This window comes from Paramisgurnus dabryanus, chromosome 14 (assembly GCF_030506205.2).
Source record: "Paramisgurnus dabryanus chromosome 14, PD_genome_1.1, whole genome shotgun sequence".
NCBI classification, from domain to species: Eukaryota; Metazoa; Chordata; class Actinopteri; order Cypriniformes; family Cobitidae; genus Paramisgurnus; species Paramisgurnus dabryanus.
Window position 1 is genome coordinate 12177525 of NC_133350.1, and position 22986 is coordinate 12200510.

The 22986-nt window shown below is 37.3% G+C and overlaps 1 protein-coding gene across 2 annotated transcripts in view; it reads right to left on the reverse strand.

Moving 5' to 3' along the window:
• The window catches only part of pax7a (paired box 7a), a 61204-nt gene that overhangs the window by 32552 nt on the left and 5666 nt on the right, over positions 1 to 22986 (reverse strand). For both annotated transcript variants that reach the window (XM_065259112.2, XM_065259111.2), the window contains exon 5: positions 6325 to 6524. In XM_065259112.2, coding sequence (XP_065115184.1) covers positions 6325 to 6524 — 200 coding nt within the window. The remainder of the gene's footprint in view (positions 1 to 6324; positions 6525 to 22986) is intronic.

Below are 22986 nucleotides of genomic sequence, written 5' to 3' on the forward strand. Positions count from 1 at the left end.
TATCGAAATCATTCTGTACTTTAGTACGTAACAAAGTACCATAGTATTACTATCTGATCACATAAATTACTTAATACTAATATTTTTGTGTCAAAAAGACTTTTCAGTGCAGTACGAAAATAACATCCATCCTTATGTGCTGCGATTAAGACATCAGCAAACTGATTTCTATTCTTCATAAAAGAAACACGTACGTCTTTAGTTACTGCCAACTTTAATGCAAAATGTGTGTTGCTTGTAAAAGGGATTGCTTTGCATAACCTAATACTACAGCCAACACTAACTTTGTTTCTGTGAATGGTTTAAGAGGTGATTTAACTTCCTTAGATGTCATATGTCATTATGTGTTGCTTATTTAACCTCAACCAAAGCAGCAGGACTATGGGGAGAAAGAGGCTGCTGGGACTACATATTCCTGTCACAACTCCTTACTCATCCCTTGACCCGAGTGAGATATGGATCAGATTCCCTGATTTGTCAGAAAGGGTGAAAAACTGCGATAGCTAAGGGTACGTTGCCGAATAACGTTTTGGAATGAAAGCACCTTAATACATAAACACATGACGTAAGTTTGCATGAAAGAATTGATTAAATATAATTAGAATATAATTTTCATACCAATAAAAAGTTAATATAATTTTTGGATAAATGTCATTATTTAATTATAAATTAATGAAAAAAATAAGCATACAAATTCATTGGCTATGTACTCAGCAAAATATAAAACCAAATTACATAAAGATGCTTTGCAGCAATAAAACATTGTAAAAAAGTGCTATAAAAATGTGACTTGACTTGACAACGTGTACAATCTTAAAAAATGCTGCGATATATTTTCAACCAAGCGTTGGGTCAAAAAGTGATGATTTGACCCAACAATTGGGGTATATGTTAAATGACAACCTAGCAGGTTGTGTTCATCCCTTTTTGACCCAACGCTGAGTTAAAAACCATGATTTTTTTAAGTGTAGACTTAAAAACACAGTCGACACATTTGGTGCACTTACATTCAAGTTTCTGACCATGTGCATCAGTGACCCCAAGACTGCAGAAAGACAAGAGGATGATCCAGGGGTGTTGGGCCCCTGTTTGGCCCCTGTCTCACCCCATTGCCCTCTTTTCCACTCCCTACTAAACTGACATCTGCCGGATGGGTTCGCACAGCTGTGGCAGAGCAGGTCGGCAGCCGGGCCAAAGGTCTGAGATACAAAAACCCATACCGACATACCCAAAGCCAAACAAATGAGAACTTCTGCAAAATATCTCTCAGAGTAGCTGCAATAACAAGTCCTGTATTCTTGCCATGAAACACCACATTTCTGCCAATGCAGCTGTTATTGGCACATGCATGTAACCATGCATTTGATGCCAAACTCGGATGTATTGGTGTTCTGGATGTGTTAAATGCATCATCAACTGTTTAAATGTTTATCCAATAAGAGGTCAAAGTTTGTGCTGTGATGAACTGCACTATTACATGAGTATTTCAGCAGACTCGCTCCTTTAATGGTGCTGAAGCAGTTAAAAGTCAATGACAAAAGCACACATGACATTACCATTTAGAGGAAGGGGGGTTTCTTCGGGGAGGGAAAGATTTTTAACAATGGACTCTACAGAGAACGGACAAATTCCCTCTCGAAGACTTTCACTTCGCTCAGTCTCTTAGGGCGACCTTCACTGATGATTCAGTTTGAGTTGACCTTTCGGAGATTTCAAAGTGTTTTATAATTAGATTGTGAGATAAATTGCATTAACAAATTATATCCATGACTAAAATACTTTCACATGATTTCGCTTTACTCTATTATGCGTGTGATGTGTCCTTTTAGTTGTTGTGCCTTTTTAATTTTTCTTTAACGTTTACATCAAACGTTATAAATGCATCAAGCAGGGGATTCTTGCAGTCTAGAAATATTGGTAACACTTTATAATAAAGGTCCATGAATCATAATGAACTAATACCTAAATTAATTCTTACTTAAAAATGAAGTAATGCTGAGTTAAGGCATGTACTAATAAAAAAGAAAAGTCTTCATTAACTACAATATAACTCATGACTCAGCACATGAGGTCACTTTTAATTAATGCATTAACTAACAACTAAAAAACATGTAATGTTGACTCTTTATTGGTTTAAGATTAGTACATGCATTAACTCAGCATTAGTTGATTTACCTATCAGAGGTATTTTTTTAGGGATGCACCAATGCAAAGTTTCTGTGCCGATACCGATATTCAGCGATATTTTCTGCGATGACCGAAAAAAATGCTTTAATCTTTTACAGGCTGATTTTTTGGTGCATTCCTAGTATTTTTTTAAACTCTAGGTCCATTGACTATTATCTTAACTGCTAATATGCACAAATAAATATAATCCAAAACAATATTAGGATTTATAGAACAGGACCTAGCTAGCAAAGTACTGTTCAGCTAAAAACTCTTTCCATTTTTCTCCTCTCCAATCCTTCAAAATCCTGATCTCAACTTCTCGCAATGCTGTTTAAGTAATAATAAATGGCTTTCAGTACACCGGAGCTCAGCAGATGTCTCAGATAAACGTACAATCAATGCAAATCGCTCCCCTGAACACATCATGCCTGAAATATTGCGAGAAAACAGGCATAACATAAATCTTTCAACGTTGTCCCAAGAGTGTGAAAGCAACCATTTAGACACATATGTCTTCTTCCTTGAGTGCTCGGAGACAGAAGAAGACATATGTTGAATCAGTTATCCAGCCTGTAAATGTCTGATGTACATTAGATGCTTCAACAAAATGTTTTAAGATGTTTTTGTGTTTTTTATTTTATCTTGTCAATATTAAAGTCCTTTGCCATTAACTAATCATTTATAAGAGTAAAGCCCACAAAGAGATCTAATCTCACCATTATTGAGTTAAGGGCCGTTCACACTATGGACGATAGGAATAACTATAACTATACAAATTCATAATGATAAAGATAAGGATCGATATCATTATAAGGGATTTTTTTCCAGCAGATGAATTATAAACCACTGACAGCCAATCAAATCTATTCAAATTTAAAGTGCTCAAGTATTTAAAATGACATATGGCACCGTGGAGAAGCTGATCGCCGAGGTCCAGAAAAACCCAGCACTGTATGATAAAACATGATTTGTGCAAATACAAATGATTTGCATGAATACTACAGCCTGTGCGCGATTTAGTATAACGTTATCGTCTGGTGGTGAGGACGCTAATATAGTTCCTATTATAGTTAAAGTTATTGTTAAAGCTGCGACTGAATCCTGTGGCAACATCAAGATGTTTGGAATAACCACCCTAGAAACTACAGTACAGTCCTGTAAAAAATTGTCAACTTTGAAACAAATGCTATAAAGTGAGAATGTTTGATTTTATTTATCAATTCATTGTATTAACACTAACATTTGGTGTGACCGCCCTGTGCCTTGGTACACATGGACAAAGTGTGCAATCCCAGACAGACGTGATGGTAAAATCATTGGCTGATTGCATAAACATAGGTTAAGAACTAGTTTGACTAACTTACTTAGCTACTTTTCCAGTCTTATTTTTGGAATTTAAATTAGGCCAATCTACATTTTAATGTACAGTAACTGACTTTTAAAAGTTTAAGAGTTGTAAGACTAGTCTAAGCAGTTTATGCAACCCGCCACAAAGATCTCTACATGGCAGTCCCTCCAGAAAAACGCGATTTTGCGATCGCATGATTCAATGCATAATCGGCCGTATCTTTTAAAATACGCTGCACTTTCGTCGCATAGATTTCCACGCGCAAAATGAGCGGGTTTGCATGATTTTATTTAGCAAAAAGTCACATATATGTATGTAGCAGAAAGCCGAAAAATTTTGCATTTACTTCAGACAAGCGCAGTATGTCCCCTGTTGCAATGGGACGTAATGGCGCGACATAAACATCAACGAAAAGCTACAAAAGCTGCAAAAAAGCTGAGTTTTTGCAAGTTCTCGCAATTTCATTGCATACAATTGAATAACTATCCTGCATTTTCCATCACATTGTTTTTAAAGCGTGCCGCAAGATCAAGGATTTTTGCCCGCAACAATCACAAAAAAAAAACCTCTGCGTTTTTCTGGAAGGACTTATATTGGACATATGACTGTTGTAGGGCCCTTTTAATACAAAAATTGTATCTAGTGACAAAGTAAAGGATATAAAAACATTTGTGTTTTGCAAAGTGAACCTTCCAATGGGGAACCTAAGCAGTGGTAGCTGGAATCCACAAAATCTAAGGAAAAGGGTACAAAAGTTGTCAGTGTGACGTTACCTTATAAAAGGTCCTAATATGTACCATTTTGGTACAGATAAGTGCCTTTGAGGTACCAGTACCTCAAAAAATTACTTTTAGAGAAGGTACCGCCTTAGTGACAACTTTTGTACCTTCTTGTACCTTTTTCTCTGAGAGTACAAAGTGCCAGGCTGACACAGAAGTTGTGAGTTTTTGAGAAGGTGGGGGTAGGGTCGGGGTTTCTCCAGTTCTTTTACAAGCCCTTGATTGATTAATGTTATTGTCAGGACAGAGTCCCCAGAGGACTCCTTTCTGATATGTAGAGGGATTTACAAGTAGCGGCCAGCTTTCAAGTGCTGGGAAGCGATCGCCGGCCAAGGGAAGAGATGAGAAATCCATCAGGAATGCATTTTGTCTGTGTTTTTTCTCTCTTTTTGTCTCCTGCTAGCTCAGAGTGCAGCTGTTGCGATAACTCTACTGTATTTGCTTTGCGATGTTACATAAAACTGCAGGGTTCGCAAACTGTCAGGAAGACTTCGGGTGAAAGTAATAAGGGCAGGACTCTAACTGACATGTGACTATGAGTGATGTATTCCCAAAGGAGAAGGGAGGTCAAACAATTAGTCTCTGCTGGATAAATAAATATAACAAACACCTCCCAATAACTACGGGAGTTTGGATGAATACTGTAGAGTGGAAATGACCCTAGAAAGAAGATCTAAAGGCGGTAGTTGAAAGGAAATACTTGCTAGAAGCTAGATTGATTTATGCTGGCGACATTTTGAGGGCAATTGCAAAACTGTTATAAGAGTAAGCATGCAAGTGCAAGAGTAGTGCAAGAATAATTTGTGACCCTGGACCACAAAACCAGTCATAAGTGTCCATTTGAAATTGAGATTTATAGAAACCAGTCTCACGAAGTTGCGTATAAATAGCACGAAGTGTAAAAATTGTGCAATACATACGCCAAATTCCACTTTGGCGTGCATATGATACGCCAGTCCTTCCCATTCACTTAAACGGCACATCTTTTTTATTTTTTTACCATTTTCGCTTGGGTTTAGGCTTAGAACAACTTTTTGTTATATAAAAATGACATCCTAACCCAAACCCCAACTCCAAGCGACCATGGCTTAAATATAGATAAAAACATGGAGAAACCTGTATATTAAATAACCTTCTTAAGCAAATCTCAAATCTAACCCTTAACCCATTGATGCGCCGTTTAAGTGAATGGGAAGGACTGGCGTATGCACGCCAAAGTGAAATTTGGCGTATATATTGCACGATTTTTACACTTTGTGCTATTTATACGCATCTACATGAGACTGGGTAGGATTTATAGCCTTCCATTGATGTATGGTTTGTCAGGATTGGAGAATATTTGGAGATACAATTATTTGAAAATCTGGAAACTGAGGGTGCAAAAAAAAAATTATTTTCGAGAAAATCGCCCTTAAAAGTTGTCCAAATTAAGTCCTTTGTAACACATATTAATGATACATTTTTTGTATTTAGGGTTGGAAATGTACAAAATATTTAATGGAACATGATCTGTACTTAATATCCTAATCATTTTTGGCATAAAAAGTCGATCAATGTAATATTTTTGGCTATTGCTACAAATATACCGTTTATGAATGGTTTTGTGTTCCAGGGTCACGTATCGTCTACTAGAGTTATAAAAAACTCAAAAAGCAATGTGAACAATTGATTTTATCATACTTTATATACACAAAGGTAGTTCAAATTCATCTGATCAATTACATTTATGCATTGCGTGGTTGTTTTATCCAAGTCAACTTAAAAATGAAAGATACTACAAAAGGTTTTTCACATCAACGCCATATAAGAACCATTTTTGGCTTCCCAAACAACCATTTCTCTCTTACCTGTACATAGTATTTTTTTTTTCACTATAAAGAAAACAGAAATGGATTTTCAGATGTTCAAGGTTCTTTATGGAACCCAACAGTAAAAAAGGTTCTTCTATGGCATCGTGAACCACCTTTATTTTTAAGAGTGTTGTGTGATCAAACCCACAACCTCAGTATTAAAGACTTGATGCCCAACCTGCACGCGAGCTTCAGTAAGTTTGGTCCTCTGTGCCAGCTCTTCTCTGGTGTAGATGTCGGGGTAGTGTGTCCTCTCGAAGGCTTTCTCCAGCTCCTCCAACTGCTCCGCCGTGAAGGTGGTACGACTGCGTCTCTGCTTTCTCTTCAGGGGCAGGTCCGGCTCCGACTCCACATCCGAAGCTTCATCCGTGCGGTTACCTGCGTTAGCCACAAAACACAATAATCAGTGTGGTGTTCGAGACAAAGCGTGACACAGACAACAATTGAAAATTGCATTAAGCGTCACCCCAGCGAGCACTGTAAAAAACGATCTTGAAAGCTGAGAGCGTCCACCGGTCTAATATTAATGCTTGTGTTATCTCCACATGTCAATGCGACACAAGATACTGTTTTATTGAGTCTTAATCATATGTGAGAATTCTTCAGACGTATAATCCTGCCACTGAGCCCCAGAGAGGCCTGAGGGACAAAATCGCAAAGGTTCGAGTAATCTACACCAGACACCTTGCTCTGCCACGTCCTCCTCATTCTCTCCGCGGCAGCCTGAGGCGACTTCCTAGGAGCAAGAAGAACGTAGGAGACTTCTGGCCCATTGAATCCCTTCCTTTGTGTATCCAGCTTGTGTTCAAAATATATTACAACATATTTTACATTACTTTTTTGCAAAGACAAGTGCAGATGGCAGCTTTAGCCAGCGGAGTATTTTCCAACGCACAAAGGCGAGCACATCGGTGCCGGAGCCAAGAGAAACATTTGTAAGGAGAGATACGGAGTGCGTTAAGATACATTACTGAAATACATTAGCATGATAATCGATGCTAAAATTGCATCATACTTCATTTGTGAGCTCTTCTTTTTAAAACCTCACTTTTTTTAAACGCACGAGTGCTAACAAGCGGCGTAGCATGCGAGTCTTGCTTCCGGCCTTCTGGTCTTGCATCATGCATGGTGTTTAAAACTGCTTCCCCCGCAATGCCACAGCTGCCAGGGCAGAGACAAATCTCCTTTGAGCCAACGTGCGCTCTCTGCCCACTGCTGATCAGCAGGTTTCTGCGCCCTGGACCACTTCACACGAGTTTCCCCATTTCAATTCGCCAGCCTGATCGTCTTTCTCAAAGCCCCATCTGCCAGAAACTCTTCTGCTGCTGACAGACCGCCAGGAAAGAGGTTACAAAAAGGCCTGTGGGAGTGCAAAAGTGTTTGTATATTAGTATGTATACGAGCGCGCGAGTATGTTCTCGCATCCCTGCGCATCCACGAGTATTCAACAATGAAGAACCACTACCCCCTTCCGCTCGGCAACCGATTCAGTTGCCGAACTGCAAACCGGCTCTGAAGTTTAATTAAACAAGGAATTATGGGATTATATGGAGACTATCATTACAGACCACTCGAGCAGTCTTCACAGAATGTCTTTTTGTCTCCCCGAGCTCAGGCTCAATGATTCTCGATGGATTACATACGACCGCAGGACATGCGGCCGCATTCATTAAATCAATTCCTCCGTCTTTCCCCTTTTAATAAAGATAGATTTTTTTGACGACGGTCGACACTCCAACGCACACAAAAAACCCTTGAATATACAAAGTTGAATATGTACATATCCTGGATATCCTTTTGTTGGTTTTCATGAGGATGCGCCGGAACGATTTGTCGCTAACGCACCATGACAACACTTGAGACGGGCACAGCGGTCCGTGGATCACTTTCCAAAGTCACCTCGGCGTCCTGAGGGGGAGGGAAAGACGTGCCGCTGTGATTTGTGTTTCATCGCACAGTTCTGCCACATGAATCATGAGGCAAGATTCTGTTAGCGTAGCCTAAACTACATTGCCTTTGTTTACTTTTGACACCGTTTTACGTCCGACATGACGCATCAAAGGCTTTTCACGTTTAACCATAAATATACTGTAACCGTGTCAAATCCCACCACACGACTTGAAATATTTCCCTAAAACACACGTAATACATCAGCAAGTCTTAAACAACAAAACTCAGGTTGCTGTTGCTGTTCTGTTGCGCTGCGGCCATCCGGCTGAAGGTCAACAGGCCTCTAATCACAGAAAAGGATTATGATAATGAAACAGATGCAGGCAGAGATAGACCGGTTCATCATGCAGGCCTGTGTCTCTCTCTGTCCCAGAAAGATGCAACGATCGGGATAATGGCCTCTATCAGGGGAGCATGAGTCCCAAATGGGGTACAGCAACGTGTCATGTCGTGCAAGTATAAGACACTGCTATCTGTAAACCAACAGTTTAAGTGTCCTTGTATCGTTCTTCTGCAAATGTATACCTGGATCCGCTTTCTTGTTTAAAATTCCAGGGACGCAATTACCGAGGGACGCTTCATTTGCAGCTCAAATGCAATTAAGTCTAAGCAAATGTGAGGTCAATTCACAAGAACTCTTCCCTGTTTTGAAACAATAAGGTACATGGCGTCTAATCCAGCGCACAATAAAAGAGCTGTAATTCTATTTGAGGGTTCTGGGGATGTTGATAAAGTCCTCTGCTCACTTATCAGGCAATTAAAGTCTCATTATGTTCCATTCATTCTGCGCTAAAGGCTGAAAATGTTTTCCTTCAGGGGCCAATATGAACCAAATGTTGACTTTCAGCCAGTGTGTAACGTATCAGGTGCATACTAAATGAATCTGAAGAATTAAGATCAGATTTCATTTAAAAACAAACCCGAAGCTGAGCTTCGGAGAGCTAGAGGAAGATAAACTGATCTCGTCTGATCTCACGGGAATTTGGCTAATTCGTATGAAGTAAATTGTAAGATTACATATGTTGTTATGAAATAAACTATAATGAATCACCACCCCTAACCCTAACCCCAATTTTGGGGTGAAGCAAATTGTACATAAAAACGCACAAATTTGTATGCACAAAACGGGGCTGGAAACGTGCGTACACCAGTTCCCACATAAAGGTTGTTGCACCATAATACTTAATTCTGTGTAACTGGAACCACAAACGTGAACACTTACACTGCTTCATGTTCAAAGAAAAATATTTGTTTATTATATTTATTGGTTCTTCCTAACCCCAAATAGCTGGAAGAAATCTAAAATGTAAGCCAAACCAAAGCTTGGGTCTATGGAGATAAAGTAGATCCAACTTTCACTTTTATGGTGTATTTGTACTTACACATTTTAGGAAAAAACTTGAGGTAATGCAATCTTAAAGGATTAGTCCATTTTCTTTTAAAAAATCCAGATAATTTACTCACCACCATGACATCCAAAATGTTGATGACCTTCTTTGTTCAGTCGAGAAGAAATTATGTTTTTTGAGGAAAACATTTCAGGATTTTTCTAATTTCAATGGACTTTAATGGACCCCAACACTTAACAGTTTCAAAGGGGAAACTACGCCCCAGTGTTTACAAGTGTGGAGAAAGAGGACCGTTCGGACGTTGTTGTATATTGAATGATACCAATTAATGTCTTTGTGTCAGTTTATTGTTTAAAATGGTCTGCAAATGTGCGTTTAATATATGTAAAACGTGACCTTTCGACGTCATTATGCAATTACGTGAGGTCGAGCTAGCGCCTCACATGACCGGAGATAGACGAGAAGTTGTGGTTTAAAGTGCATATTTTTATTTTTCTTGTCAAAAATGACAATCGTTTCGCTACATAAGACCCTAATGCCTCGTTTGGACTCGTTTAGAGTCCTTTGAAACTGCAATTTTAATCTGCATTAAAACTGTTAAGTGTTGGGGTCCATTAAAGTCCATTAAAATGAGAAAAATCCTGGAATGTTTTCCTCAAAAAAACATAATTTCTTCTCGACTGAACAAAGAAAGACATCAACATGTTGGATGACATCGTGATGAGTCAATTATCTGTAAGAAAATGGACTAATCCTTTAATGAACTTTAGCTTACAGATGTACAGGCCATTAAGAAGTCATTAAGAGTGAGCAACAAACTTTTAAGTCCTAACAAGAGCCAAAAGAAGAAACACTAACAAAATGTTTCAAAGCATTTCCACACTTTCAGCCATTACCATTGAAGCTGTAAAATGAAAACGGTAATACCTTCAGTACCACCCAATTCCAGCTCTCTTTGTCCACGTGTACTTCAGAGATCTATCTTAACGCCTTTAATTATATCAGCCAATAGCATCGAAGGTGATTTGTGCGGCTCCTCTGCAAATATAGTTCGATCTATCATTATCAAATCAAAGAGCCTAAAAGGATGTCAAAGATCCTTATAAGAAACACAATCGAAAAGCACGTTTCAAAGTGCTGCTTTGACATCATCAGAATCCGGGGAATTAGTCAGGGATGGAGGATAATAAAAAGCCTCCATGACACGAGGAGAGGGAGGCAGAGGAATCTCCAGTCTCATCTTCTCAGATTGCCTTTGAATCAGTATTAGCTCAACATTACGCTAAAATTCTATGCAGCCGTTTTTTTAATACCGTAACCAATGGCCTCAATATCAGCTGTACCTTGCAAACTACCCAAGACAGAGGCACAAAAACAGGCAGAGCTTTTTGCGGTGCGGCATTAGCTCATAATGGCTCATTTTGAAAAGCATATTAGTTCCAGCATAATTACAATCAAGTCTTACGCTTGCTATTTTACAGGCATTCAATAGGACCAGCCTCCGAGCCGCACATGACACCGGTTGAGCATAACTGACAACGTATCTTTCTTACTATCCCCCACACGTTCCCACAAGACGAAAATAACAGCTTTCCTGCTTAACGTTTTGTTTACATGTTTATTTATTGTCGCTGGAGCAATTTAACTTTTGTCACTCACAGGGATTGAGTGAATTAAAACGCCGCAGTTCTCCTCTCGATCTGATCTGATATCTCTGACATGCATCTGCCTCTCTGTGCAATCTTTCTGGCTCACGGCCTGCATATAAAACTCCCGTTTCCCCGGGTCTGTTTGCGACCGAACCTTTGATTCTGGTGCCTAAGGAGAGAGCGTGAGGTTTGCAGCGAGATCAGGAAAATTTGCATTGTTGGAGACGAAGGTTGGTCTCCGTGCTTCTTCAATCATCCACCCCACAGGGTTGAGCCGATCTGACGAAATGTTCAAACAACAAAATGTAAAAGATGCCCGTGACAAGGTTTGGATTAACAAATCCTTATCTGTATAATATATCCCATGATGCAAGATTGTATGGTGACAATAAGACAAGAGGACACCCATAGCAACATTTCATTGCCTAAAGGTTCCTCTTTTAAAGCTCAGGAAAATATCATTTAAATAGCAACTTTGTTTCTCTCAAAAGATTTTAGGATAGACAAAAAGCATACTGAACATTTACGCATTTGGCAGATTTGCATTTAATGCATTTTGTATCCCTTCTGAAACTCAGACATGTAAGATTACATTAACCAACCAAGTTCTTGACTTTTTCCAAGAAAACAAAACAGGCAATGCACAAAATGTGAGACAAGTTGCAGTTGTCGATTGTTTCCAGAGAGTCAAAGTGTCTTACTGCCACTGTCTGACACAAACATTCTTCTCCTGATCCTTTCACGAGATTCGGGATAAAAATCACATCCTTTACGGCGCGGAGAAAGACGAGCCTGAACAAAATAGACGAAAGGAAAAAGAGCAAAAGGAGGGGAGGATCTATAATCTTTGGCTCCCACAATAAACAATTAGACCTTTTTCTCTTTCAGGGCGCTTTAAGAGAGGGGCAGAAGCAGCAGCTAAGGCGTTGGTCTTTTATAGCTCTTTTCATACGGGTGAAGGTGCAGGGCGGCCATAGGAACACACGCCTAACATCCAACAACAGGCCGGGCTCCGGGCCTCTTCTCGCTTTCAGCCTGCATAGACGCTGAACCTCAGGGGGCCATTAGAGGTTGAATAGAGGCCTGACAACCCCGCGAAGACCGGTGGGGTATCGATAAATACTGACATATTGACTCCCTGTGCTCCAGCGCCAGGGGACAGGCGTGCCGAAATATGAGAGCGTGAAGGGCTTGAAGGGTGGGATTTTATACATAAACATACACATATGAAGTGCAAAAGCTTGACGGCACAAAAGTGAAAATGCAATTACTATTCGTAGCATTGTCTTCAGATTTGGTACGTCAAACAACTTTGAGTGAAACTGGATTATCCGTGTTATTCTGGGATGATCTAAATGGTCAAAATAACTAATTAAACGATTTCAAATAGTAAAGAATACAACACCATCATAAGATATGGAAATGTGTACATATTTTTCGAGGTGGCTAATTGGTATTAAAGGGGCCATGGCATGAAAATCTGACTTTTTCCATGTTTAAGTGCTATGATTGGGTCCCCAGTGCTTGTATCAACCTAGAAAATTTGAAAAAGATCAACCCAGTAACTAAGTTTTGGTAAACAAGCACATGAAATTTGGCTCTCTTTATGATGTCATAAGGAGCTCTCATTATAATAATACCACCCCTTAATCTGCACTATCCAACCACAGCACTGCCGTTTAGTGCAGAGAAAAGCACAATTGAGTTTTAATTGCAACAAACCACCATTATGGAGATCAGTGTTTGAATTTCATCAGCTCATTTGCATTTTAAAGGACACACACAAAACGGCACATTTTAACATGCTATAATAAATTATTTATATGGTATTTTGAGCTAAAACTTCACATATGTGCTCTGGGGACACCAAAGGTTTATTTGACATCTTAAAAAAGTCTTGTGCCATGGCCCCTTTGATTCATACGACCACATTCATACGTTTTTGTACGATTGGCTTTTGCCCCTGCGATGTTGGGGTTAGGGATAGGGCTGCATGATATTGAGAAAATATGCTATATGCGATTCTGCGGTTTAATGTTTCGATGCCGCTATTTCATGCGATATATTGTTTCTCTAGAGAAATGCTATTTTTATTAGCTTTTTTAATCATTTAGATATGTAATTATCATACTGAAATAAACAGGTAATACATATTCTGACATCTAATTCAGGCAAAAAAAAAAACTATTTCAGACATACCGTTCTTTTTAGACACTGTCGTTTTCCTTGCTCGTCTCTATTCTTGCCATATTTATTGTCCACTCCCTGCTGATAGTATAACTGTATAAGACCTACTTGGTGGGTATTTGGTAAGGCCCCTTCTGATTGGTCTAATTTGGACAATCTAAGCACGCAACACACAAATGATGCGTAAAATAAGTTTTACGTTATCGCAACTATCTGTGATATGGGTATCGTGCATACAGTTATCACAATACATTTTCGATGTACCTTGCAGCCCTAGTTAGGGGTGGAGTTTCTTTATTGTTTTTTATAATAATAGTACGTTTTGTATGATTTGTTTTACAGGAATTCATACAAATTAGCCAACTCGTAAAATACGTATGAATTCCCACACTGTAAAAAATGCAGAATTTGTGTCAAATCAACATATATTTTTATGTTACTTTAACTTAACAAATTGAAAGTTAATTTCAACTTGTTTTTATAAGTTATGTCAACTTTAAGTCATAATTTAAAATAGTAGGTTGAATTGACTTGCAAAACCAAGTTTTTTTTAAAGAGCACCTATTTCATTGCTAAAAAACAACGTTATTTTGTGTATTTGGTGTAATACAATGTGTTCGCGTGGTTTATGATTAAAAACACATTATTTTCCACATACTGTACATTTTTGTAGCTCCAGATTTCACTCTCTTCCTGAAACGCACGGATTTGAAAGCTCTGTGTTCCTGATTGGCAAGCTAATCTGTAAGTTGTGATTGGCCTGAATACCTCTGACGTCAGCCGGAAATGTGTTGCTCCTTACCATGTTTGAAAGATTCTGTCACAATGCAATGCTAACAGGAGTTAATTTACAGGCTGTGAGTCTGAAGCGAGAGGAATTATGATAATGTCGGTCTTGTATCCATCACCAATCCCAGGAAGTACTGTTGCCTACAATCCGTGTGTTTGTAGTAGTCCAAGAAAAGAGATTTACATTGGAGAGGATAACTCGCGTCATCGTTTACTTTGGGGTTTGTACCTTTTGCATATCGTTAACATAAACTAATACACACTAAAATGTGAATTGGACCATAGGTGCTCTTTAACTTCATGCTGCATTTTTTTTTACAGTGCATGAGATCAGGTTGAAATAATTTGCTTTGTCATTATTTGACAATACCTTTATTTCATTTTTTGCAATCCTAAACCTTTTAGGATTAGGTTTTGATAAGACACACACTGTAAACAAATCTTTGCTGCCTAAAATTTTTGGTTGAATCAACTCAGATTTAAGTAATTTCAACTTACTATTATTTATCTTGACTAGGGATGAATTGTTATAACTACAGATAGTTGAAAAAAGTCATTTTATAAATTATAGCAACTCATCTCTTGTTGTTTAACAAAAATCATTTAAGGCAGCAAAGATTTTTTACAGTGCAGAGAAACTACCAGTAATAAATAATAAACAGATGCTTAAAAAAAAACTTTTCTTCCACGAGCCTTACAATCTCTGTGGGGTTTTGTTCTTAAATGAAATCTGATATAATTTTTTTTGGTTAAATAGAAAATACTTTTTTAATCACTTTCTCAGACTTTAAAGACCACACTGTATATCCAAAGAATCAATACTACAAAAGTTGTCTCAGTGTGCATGGTAGATTAGCAATTTGCATCATAAATTCTATTCAATTTATCATTTCTAGGGGTTACAAGGTTATTTATTATAGCAAACACATCATGCACTTTGGAGCGAATCCTTTTGAATTCCCTTCTCCACAGGAAACGAGTAAAATAAGAAATAGAAGATGCCTCCTTGAGCCGTCACCCTACTGCTACAGTTCATAGAGAGCAGGACTTTTCTACACCACATTCCCTTTATCCCATTTTGCCAGAATGGGAATTAATCCCTGGGGTTTGGTCACTGCTAATTAAGGTCACAGTTAAGTAATGAAGTTAAGAGAAAAGTAAAACTGAAAGAGCCCATGACAAGAGTACAGAAGACCTACAAATACTGTAGGAAATCAAATACTAATCTCTGAGCTTTGAGAAGCACATGTTTATATATAGCAAGAACAAAAAGATTAGTTTATTTGAAAGAAGTTATACAGTACAGACTACAGACAAAATCCAATGCAAGTGCATTACTTTTTAACTCACTATACTTAAAGACAAAAATTAAAATGACCATTGTTGACAAACAGCAAAGCTCAGATCATTTAATGTTAATTTTACTAAAAAAAAGTATTGTGACTTTGCTAAGAAATTTTTAAAATCATACTGAAATCAACTTTTTCCTGCAGAATTTGGTAATTAAGGCAAATCCAAGCACAAGACGAAACTTTAAAAGAGACATAAAAATAATTTTTTTACTAGTTTACACTGGTGTGCATCCCTAGCAGCTGAAGTTCAATACAGAGATCAACGCTCTATATTGTGCCTTTGGACCGTAAGGGCATTTAAAATGAGTGTGCCTGTCGCCCCAGGGAGGAACCGACTGGGAAGGGCTAAATAAACCCATTAGTTAAAATGGAAGTCTTGCCTGTTTCGTTTGAAGTTTGCTCTCTACCATTCGCTGCTTCTGTAAACTCACCGGTCAACACCTGCGTGTTCTTTAACTTGGTGGAAAGAAGAAACTAATTTCTGATTCGTAACACTCTACGAACATGTTTATTGTCTTTTCGAGCAGCCTTAAAAAACGAGCGGCAACACGTTAAATGGCAATAATGAAGATTCCATTTGCAAAGCACATCAAAAGCAGAAAATGGGCGATGTTATGGCCATAAGTAGCATGGGCTAATGGTGATTTTAAAGCACTCGAGCATGGTGTGAGCGGCTGTAATTCATCAGACTCTCAGACTGGGCGAAGGCCTCTAAACGTAATTAGTGTTGCACATTATGTGCGCCATTTCGCCATTGTAATAAAATTAGGGGGAATGCATGCTGTACTTTCTAACACGCCTGGGCAGCTCGTGCTAAACTGTCAAAAACTTTGACGTAACGGGGATAAACACAGGGCTTTTGAGGGTTATTGTCAGTCTATTAATATAAATATGCCTGTGAAAACCCAGGCAGATTTATTTTTCTACATAATATTTTCATGCTAATAATGTAAATGTTCATTCTGTGTAATGTCAAAAATTGAAATCAAAGTAAAATCAAACTTTGATGCTCTTCATCTCATCATTAGATTATGAGACTTCATTATCATCAGACTTCATTCTTTATTATGTCTACATATCTATATTTTTGTCTACAAAACACAACATGCATTTTTATTTGACTTCCCTCTGATATATCAGGAGAAAAAGCAAAACATGTACTAAAGTGGTTTTCTTAAGCGGTGGTTAAATATAAATATACTAGGAATATGATAGACCAGTGGTTCTCAAACTGGGGTCCGGGGCCCCCAGGGGGGCCGCGAGATGGTGCCAGGGGGGCCCCAGTTTTATGACATTTTATAAAATACATTAATTTATCATGAATTCTGTGTAATTAAACCTAAACAAATAAGGCTACTAACCAACAGAACTACTCTGTATAACATAATATTTTTTGTTTAATTAAAATGTTAAATTTTTGAACAGTTTTTTGTCATAAATTTTCTTTTGGGGGGCCGCGAAAGAATGCACTGTACACTAGGCGGGCCGCATGCGGAAAAAGTTTGAGAACCACTGTGATAGACCACACATATTAGGGGACATTAGATGCAATAAAAACAAAGCACAGCAATAGACAAAATAGGGAAATGTCTTTAAACATGCTGATCTGATTTTGACACATGAGAAAAATGTCAAGATGCTTCTGTAGTGCTTTTGTAAATTGGTAACTTTTAGCAGTGACTTCAATCATTAAAAATAAAACTTGAGCACAATATCATGAACCCAGCAAGAAATGTTTTGTTTTTAAAACGTCTAATAGCCTAGCTCAGACGTCCAGGCTAAAACAAGGAAAAATTTGGGCTGTAAGTGAAAATATAGTAGACGCCTAACCAAAGCATAAAAATAAATGACATACATCACACATCTCGCAATGTATTTTAACGACATGAAACCAAATTCAAGTTTATTTTGGTTAAAAGTGGGTTACTGATAGCCGGACTATATCGGGTCTACCTAGACGGTGAAATGACGGCTATTGTTTGATGGGAATTTGTTAATTTATGCACAGTAAAAAAAAATGCAGGATGAAGTTAAAACCACTTGGTTCTGCAAGTCAATTAAACCTACTATTCTAAGTTTTTTCTTGTGAAAAGTTAACATAACTTCAAAAATTAAGTTAAACAATTTTAACTTGATTTTATAAGTTAAAGTTACAAAAATATCTATTTTGTTTTGAGAAAAATGCTGTGTATTTTTTACAGTATTATATTAGAGCATAAAAACCTTACAAACAATGGCTAGTCTGCTGTAAAGTCACGCTTTTAAATCAGATAACTATAAACTGTGAATAAACAGAGACAAAGTTTAGATAAATTAAACATGATGATTGAAGAAACAAAGAGCAAAATCTCAAAACAATGAAACAATGTCACTTCTTTTACACCTATAAAAAAGCAAAGACCAACGTGAATGGGGTTTTATGATTGTATTGTAACTCTATTGTCATATAGTTAAATCTCAGTCTTCAATGCATCATCCACAGAGAGCTGTAACAAATTTAGCTTTATTTGTCCAAAGACAATTCAATCAAAATCTTCACTTGGGAAGACGTACTTCACACAGAAACAAAAGAAAACAAGAGACACTTTTACGTCCCTGAGTGCTATCCTGAGTCTAAACCAACCAATTCAAACAAAATTGCCTTCGCTTTAATAACATCATTGAGCCAAAGCCCATGAGATCTACTGACGAATACTGAGCACTTTCATCTTCTCCAAACACAGGGTCAGGATCTATCAGAGACTGATAGAAAGACAAATAAATGACATTTGGAAAACTTGTTTTTCTTGTCAAGAGAAGCACTTACAGCAACCCCGGTGTCAACCTATCCATTATCTCCATCTCCCTTTAGATGTTTTTCATTAGAAAAAGGGTTCCCCTTCACATCACTTCTGATAACATTTGAAGCAGATTTTCTCCATTTCAATGTTTTAAAAATGAAAAATTACTTCTTTAAAATGTCATTGCAATAAGATCAATACAACCACGGAATTAAAATTACAAAGAGATCTGTTTAACATCTCATTTTTTCTTTAACAATAGCAAATAAACAGAAACTTTTGCTTATCCTCCAGCTTCTACTGACCGTCTCCTGTTTCACAATAAATTTTATTGTCTCCAAATGGGCTAAAAAAAAGCTTGCAAAAAAAAAGTCAGACATTTCCCAAACAATCAGATGACCTCAAACAAGTTTTTTCCAAAATTGCATGGCTCTGTGCTTTTACTGCATGCTATCTTATTTCTATCTCTTTTATTTCTCATATAGATAGTTTTAAGACTTGGATGATCTGAACAACGTCTGATTAAAAAAACACTTTAAGTAAAAGTACACCAATTGATCTAAATTTACCATACAAGCCTCATGCAACACACAAGCTCTCAAATCATCGAAATACGGCTTCTATGATTTGAGACTAAATCGAATCGCCGATACTTACAATATCAAGAAAAACCTCACTAAAAAGAAAGAAAATATAATAACAAAGACGAAAAATAGGTACTTAAGAGCCATCGGGGCTCAGTATAGAAAACTAACACATTATTGATCTTTTCTTGGGCGTCTCTTTTCTTCTTCGTTGTTTGTTTAGAAAAGCTTCATCCCCACTAATAGCTGTCTCAAAGCATAATCTCCCTCCTCCCCTTCAAAACCTCTTCATGGTCCTCTTTTCATGGCATCTCACGCAGTTAAAGTTAACAGTCTCGCTGGGGTGAGACTCTCAGAGCCAATTGTGTTGCTAATGCTGACACCTGCCAGGGCATCGCAGAGCAATGCAGAAGAGAAATGAAGAGGAGAGGAGAGAAAAGAAGAAGAGAGAAGTGAGGAGAAGAGTGAGGTCTTTTTAATTCACAAACCAAGATGGGAAGCATGCATTTTCCACAAGACAGCTTCACCCTACAGCTTTCACCAAGTTAGCTTGCTTCACAAAAACTCTGTGCAACTCAATTGAAATAAAGTTAGCACAGCATGATGTGCTAAAGGGACAAGTATCTATCGGTGTGTGTTCGAGTGGAGATTCATCTCCCAGATGTACATTAATGCAGACAACACCGAGTCCATCCCCTCCACAAGCGCTCCTTACTAAACAAGCTGCTGTCCAGCTCCATCGTGTCACTTTGAGGCCTCCATTCAATAGTATTCACGCATCTGCCTTTCAGGCACAATGGCTGCTAGTTTATAAACTGTCTGCCCGCGAGCCCAAAGGCTTTAGTCCGCATTGTTTTCGTAGCCTTAATAAACTTTTTGAAGGAGTTCATCAACTGGTCTGAATAGGCCGTGGACTGAATCCGAAGACAGAAAATAACAGAGACCTTTTTTCTCTTGCTCTTTTCTTTCTTTATTTCCTTTTTAGGAGCAGTTGCTCTGACAATAGATGGAAGAGAGCGAGAGAGAGACAGAGAGCTGTAAGACTTCAGAGGAGTCTTACGCCCAACACAAGAAGAAAAAGGCAGAATTCAATTAAAGGAACAAAATGTTTTCCATACAGGGAAAGACGACATTGATTTCTCCTCTTTTCAAAAGTGAGGATGATCCAAACATCAGCATATCTTATTCAAGAAACAAAAACATGTATTGACAAGCAAACAAAAGTGAGAATGCAAATATGTTCTCAAGGCACAAAAAGTATTCCTTTTGAATAGAAAAATACATTTGTATAATCTTTTTCAATATTTAAGCTTATTCTATTGCATAAGACACCAAATGATGGATAAGACATTGCCCATTGCTATAAATTGAGCTACTATATACACATATTAAGCTTGAGGAATCTGTATTTATTTGTTCATTTTTCGTGTGACACCCGTTAGACAGGCAGGACAAATTTTAAAGACGCAATCATTTTCAGTATTGGCTATAAGCCATTAATCCAGTCTCATACCTTTAAAATGTGTGGAAAACTTAAAGGTTTTTAATGGATGTCTTCTCTAATGAATTTCACCCCCAATTACAACGGAACGCCACAGTCGAGGTTTTCCTTCTCGCCTATGGGGTCTCAAGCGACTCCAAAACATTTACGAACTTGATCATATTTACAAAACTGTACTGCCTTCGATACAACAGCATTAATGTGAGAGTAAATTTCATTATCTTTTGTATTTTGTGGCTATTTCTGAAGGATGCGTTTATGCGTTTTAATGCGCTAATTCGATTTGACAGGTTTACGCGTATATTTCTGTGCGCAAAATCTGTGTCAAGTTTAAGTCAAGCACAAAAATCACCACTGTTACATACTACTGACGAACGAACAAGAGAAAGATATATTTAAAACTAGGCCTATATAATAATAATAATAATAATAAGGAAATAATAATAATTCATGATAATCATTTTATGGTACTCATAAATATTAATAGTCTATTATTATTATTGTCATTGTCTTTATTACTATATTATTTTATATTTTGTTGTTATGTTGGTATAATTAATTATATATAATTTAAAAAAATATAATTTTACTTTTATATTCTGTTATTTTTATTGTTGTTGTAAATGTGTTTGTTTTAGGTGTAGGTGGTGCATCAAACCTAACGATGATCTATCTATAATTACAATTTGTCTTACAAATAACTGCTGACGCGTCTATTAACGTGATTTCAGGATCAGAGGTTAAATGAAATAAATTCAGCGTATGGCACTTGTTGCTTTCTCAGGGGTGGATGTGAACTCTATATGCTGTGGTTACTGAAGCGAGATGACCTGCCCAAGTGTGAAAGAAGTTACCGGTCACTGCCATTTTACCGCATCCCGGGATTCTCAATTGTTCTTTAAAAGCCACTTGAACGGATCTGTGAAGTACCGACTGAAAGAAACACTAAAACATGAGTTAAATCCACACGACTGAACTGCAAAACAGCGCGTAATAGGTACTGACGTTATTCAAACAAATGCACAGCGCAATGATACATGTAGAGAAAAGGAAAACGCACAGCAAATAAAAAAAATACTATACAAAACTAAACAACCTAATTCCGTATAATAATCATATAGGCCTAGGCTACTAAATAATTTAACAAACATTTAATTTTAACAGCAGCGACACAACAGGAGCGCAAGACTAAACGCTTGGTTGCCTTTCAATGACATATAGTTTAAAAAGCTGCATGTCTGTTTACATTGTATAACAATCAGTGAAAATGTTGCCCTTTGGTTATGTAAAGAAATACTTTGTGAAAAAAACGTTTATATTATCCATAAATAAACTGCATTAAATTTCTAAAATAATAATAAAAAGTGTAAAATGTGTCAAACAAAGAAAATTGTCAGGTTTTATTTTTTTACGTTGCTCAACCACAACAAAATAATATACAATTGCATGACATGTGCATGCATTTTCTGACCTCCTCCCAAACCCACACACAGTTTAATAAGGCCAGAGCTCATCCGCATCACAGCTTGTGTGTGTCAAGTGTGAACCGCCCTCACATATCAATGGTTAAAACGGAAATGACAATTTACATGTCAGAATCAATTGTGTATTTAAGTCGCATATTACAAACATTAAACAGATAGGAACGCACAAAATACACAGGGCAATATCCATTAAAAGTCTACGCGTGGAGAGGGAATTACGCATAAAGACCCATGCAAATATCTATGCAGAAATATCACGCATATATTATGTGTTATTCGTGTATTACATCTGGGTTTCAGAATTAAATCCTCTTTAGTTATTAACTTGTGCAGATAATGAAATAGCTTTAATGTGCGTAAAAGTCTCCAGTTCTCCATGTGCACTCTAGATTTCCACTTTAACAGTTGGGAAGTAAAGACAGAACAGAAAAATTATATTTCCATAATATCTGTGCAAAGATTTACAATGTATCCATAATGAACAGTCAAGAAAACCTTGTTGAGAAGAAATGGTGAACTTGGTTTGTACCAAGTGTTTTGTCTAAGTAAAAGGCTTTTACGAATCAAACTTCACAGTCTGTGGTGTAAAACTGACTTAAAACTAAACAAGACCTACAGCTATTGAAATATTAAAAGAGAAAAAATACAATGTAAACATTTTTGCTTAAATTCTTATGCGTAACGAATGATAAAAAATACTTTTAACAAAAAATGACAATCAATGTACTTAAACATTAACTGAGTTTGGAAACATATATAAATATAACATACTGTATATGCCTCTTTTCACCATAACAAATGCTTGAATCCAAATCTGGTCAATTGCATCTGGTTCGGTAAATTTGATTGGTTCCAGGAATTAGAAGTGCCATTATTGGGATTTTAATAATGAGGTCGAAGTGGACGCAAGCGTCCATAATCAGTAGATGCAGTGTAATGTTATTATGAGCTTATATCTGTTCAACTTATTATCTCCCAACAAAGAATTCTGTCGTTTATACTATACACTGATTTGTTCTACATAATTTTATAAATATTTATAAATATGTAATTTTAAATATATTTTATAAAATGTATTGTCACTCTGCGGTATTCATCATCTACGCATTAAACCCTGAAGTCTATACACCAAAGAAAATCCCTCTCCAGTCAGATTGTGGAGCTTGAGACAGGGTGACGGGAGAGAAGAGGTTAATCCGTGTTTAATGCAATGAC